The sequence below is a fragment of the Procambarus clarkii genome, chromosome 27, assembly GCF_040958095.1.
Source record: "Procambarus clarkii isolate CNS0578487 chromosome 27, FALCON_Pclarkii_2.0, whole genome shotgun sequence".
Taxonomy (NCBI): Eukaryota; Metazoa; Arthropoda; class Malacostraca; order Decapoda; family Cambaridae; genus Procambarus; species Procambarus clarkii.
In genome coordinates, this window is record NC_091176.1 from 17,522,746 (window position 1) to 17,525,245 (window position 2,500).

Consider the following 2,500-nt stretch of genomic DNA (forward strand, 5'->3'; position numbering starts at 1 on the left):
TCACAACTCTCTGCGTTCTAACTTCATTCACAAATCTTCGTGTTCTTCATGAGCTCACAATTCTCTGTGTTCTAACTGGGCTCACAACTCTCCGTGCTTTTCCCGGGGGTCACACGTTTATGTGTTCTCTCTGCGGTAACAAGTCTTTGTGTTTTCTCTGGGTTGCACAACTCTTTGTGTTCCCTATGTGCTCACAACTCTCCGTGTTCTCCCTCTGCTCACAATTCAGCGTTCTCCCTAGACTCATAACTCTCTATGTTCCAGCTGGGCTCGCAACTTCCTTGTTGCCAAATACAAATTTGTGCTTACAAAATGCCGGAAACAATTTTGACACACGAAAAAATGTCAACTTTTTTTTTTTTTGGAGGGGGAGGGCTCCGTAAATATCAACATCTGAGCGTGACCGCTGCCATCTTTGCCATATTCGTAACTGCGATGGCGGTGCGTCCGGCGTTCAGGTCAAAACACAAGATGGGGGCACCATGAGGCTACCGAAGATTGCTCACCGGTCCCACCTAGATGAGTAAAGAGCATACCCCCTGAATGAGTACCTAAAGAGATCTGCAGCAAGGGCTCACCGTACAGACGCAGAGGGAATACCGGACCCGCTAGCAAGATAACCGCGGGGGACACATCGAACTCGCCGCCAGCGCTAGGAAATACTTTCTAACTTAAGATTGGTTATGGTAACCACAAAACATCAACGGGGATGTTGAAGCGTGTTGCCTGAGCCACGTCGCGGGCCACCTAGCCAGAGGGTTTACTTTCCTTTTACCGCAGCTTACGTCCACTTCAGCAGGAATAAGTTGATGTGTGTCATGGGAATGGTCGCGTCCTCTTGTAGAGTGTGTTCTGGGCTTTACTGAACGGTGTATTCATCTTATTTTTCTAATGTATTTGTTTCTGGTTCTCAGAGTGAAGGGTTAGTAAGGGAGGCACAGTGAGGGAGGCACAGTGAGGGAGGCATAGAGAGAGACAGACAACGTGACACAGATCAGAGCTTTGGAGTAGTGTGCTTCACCACTGAGCGGGAAGGAGCAGAGGGGCGCGCGATGGCAGTCAGTGGTGATATTCTCAGGCTCACATTTAAGCAGTTTTGATTTTTTGTATTTTTTTTTGTGTACCTTAATATCTCTCTCTCTCTCTCTCTCTCTCTCTCTCTCTCTCTCTCTCTCTCTCTCTCTCTCTCTCTCTCTCTCTCTCTCTCTCTCTCTCTCTCTCTCTCTCTCTCTCTCTCTCTCTCTCTCTCTCTCTCTCTCTCATCATATATATATATATATATATATATATATATATATATATATATATATATATATATATATATATATATATATATATATATATATATATATATATATACAGATATATATATATATATATATATATATATATATATATATATATATATATATATATATATATATATATATATATATATAAACAGAGAGAGAGAGAGAGAGAGAACTTCTTTCTTAGCCTTTCTCTTCCTCTGCCTGACTAATACAGACCGTCAACACATACCAACCATATGATATCATCTATTGCCAAACCCAAAAGCATATCCAGTCCCTCTCCTCTTACTTTCTGAGCCCAGAATGAGATGCACCTTTTTCCCGAACTCCTTAAGAGGGTGTTAATATCATAAATATGTAAACATTAATGGACTTAAGTGCTTTCGTGTTTATATCATGGAGATTTAATTCAGAGGAGTGCACGATCCCTCTCTGAAGAAAAATATGTACTTGTGTTAGGGAGAGGGAAGGGTTCTGCTAAAAATTCAGTGAGAGTGGAGAGAGATGGAGAGAGAGAGATAGGTAGATAGATAGAGAGACAGAGACAGAGACAGAGAGAGAGAGAGAGGGAGGGAGAGAGAAAGAGACAGAGAGAATATTCAGTATATGATATGATGAAACACGTTCATGTTGTCAATTACTCACACAACATTAATGGTAAAATCCACATTAATTAAGAAAAAATATTATACATTTCATTAGTAATTTAGCAATTTAATAGCTATCTAGTTCTTATATCCAAAATTATTGTATAACTAAATTATTCATTATTAGCTCATAAAGGAACGCGGTGGACTGGGTATTGGGGTGGGCGTGGCTATCGTCTCTGAGTGAAGATTCTGCTCTCCTATTGGATTAAACTGTGAGCAATTGGAGGCGCTTCCTTGACCAATGGCAGTGTGGACTTCGCAGAGAATATTTGTGATTGGCAAGGAGGCGTCGCGCTTTGTTTTGGACGTGAAGGAGGCTGCTGATTGGCTGTTGGTGGGGTCCCAAGACTCCAGCATGTGGGCCACTTCCCGGAACCCGTCCAGAAACTTGCCACTTCCGCTGCAGCTCTCCAGACCTGAGGGAGAGTAGAGTTATGGCGTCAGTTCACTATGCAGACAGTGTTTTAACTGGTACAACGCGATTTGTTTAGCCCCCCCTCCCCTTTAATCTCTCTCTCTCTCTCTCTCTCTCTCTCTCTCTCTCTCTCTCTCTCTCTC

General features: G+C 42.6%; 1 protein-coding gene across 1 annotated transcript in view; it reads right to left on the reverse strand.

Moving 5' to 3' along the window:
- Window positions 1-1,483: 1,483 nt before the first annotated feature.
- The window catches only part of LOC123751937 (putative neural-cadherin 2), an 80,057-nt gene continuing 79,040 nt past the window's right edge, over window positions 1,484-2,500 (reverse strand). The window contains exon 15 of the mRNA XM_069332117.1: window positions 1,484-2,358. Within this exon, the coding sequence (XP_069188218.1) occupies window positions 2,063-2,358 (296 nt within the window). The 3' untranslated portion in view covers window positions 1,484-2,062. The remainder of the gene's footprint in view (window positions 2,359-2,500) is intronic.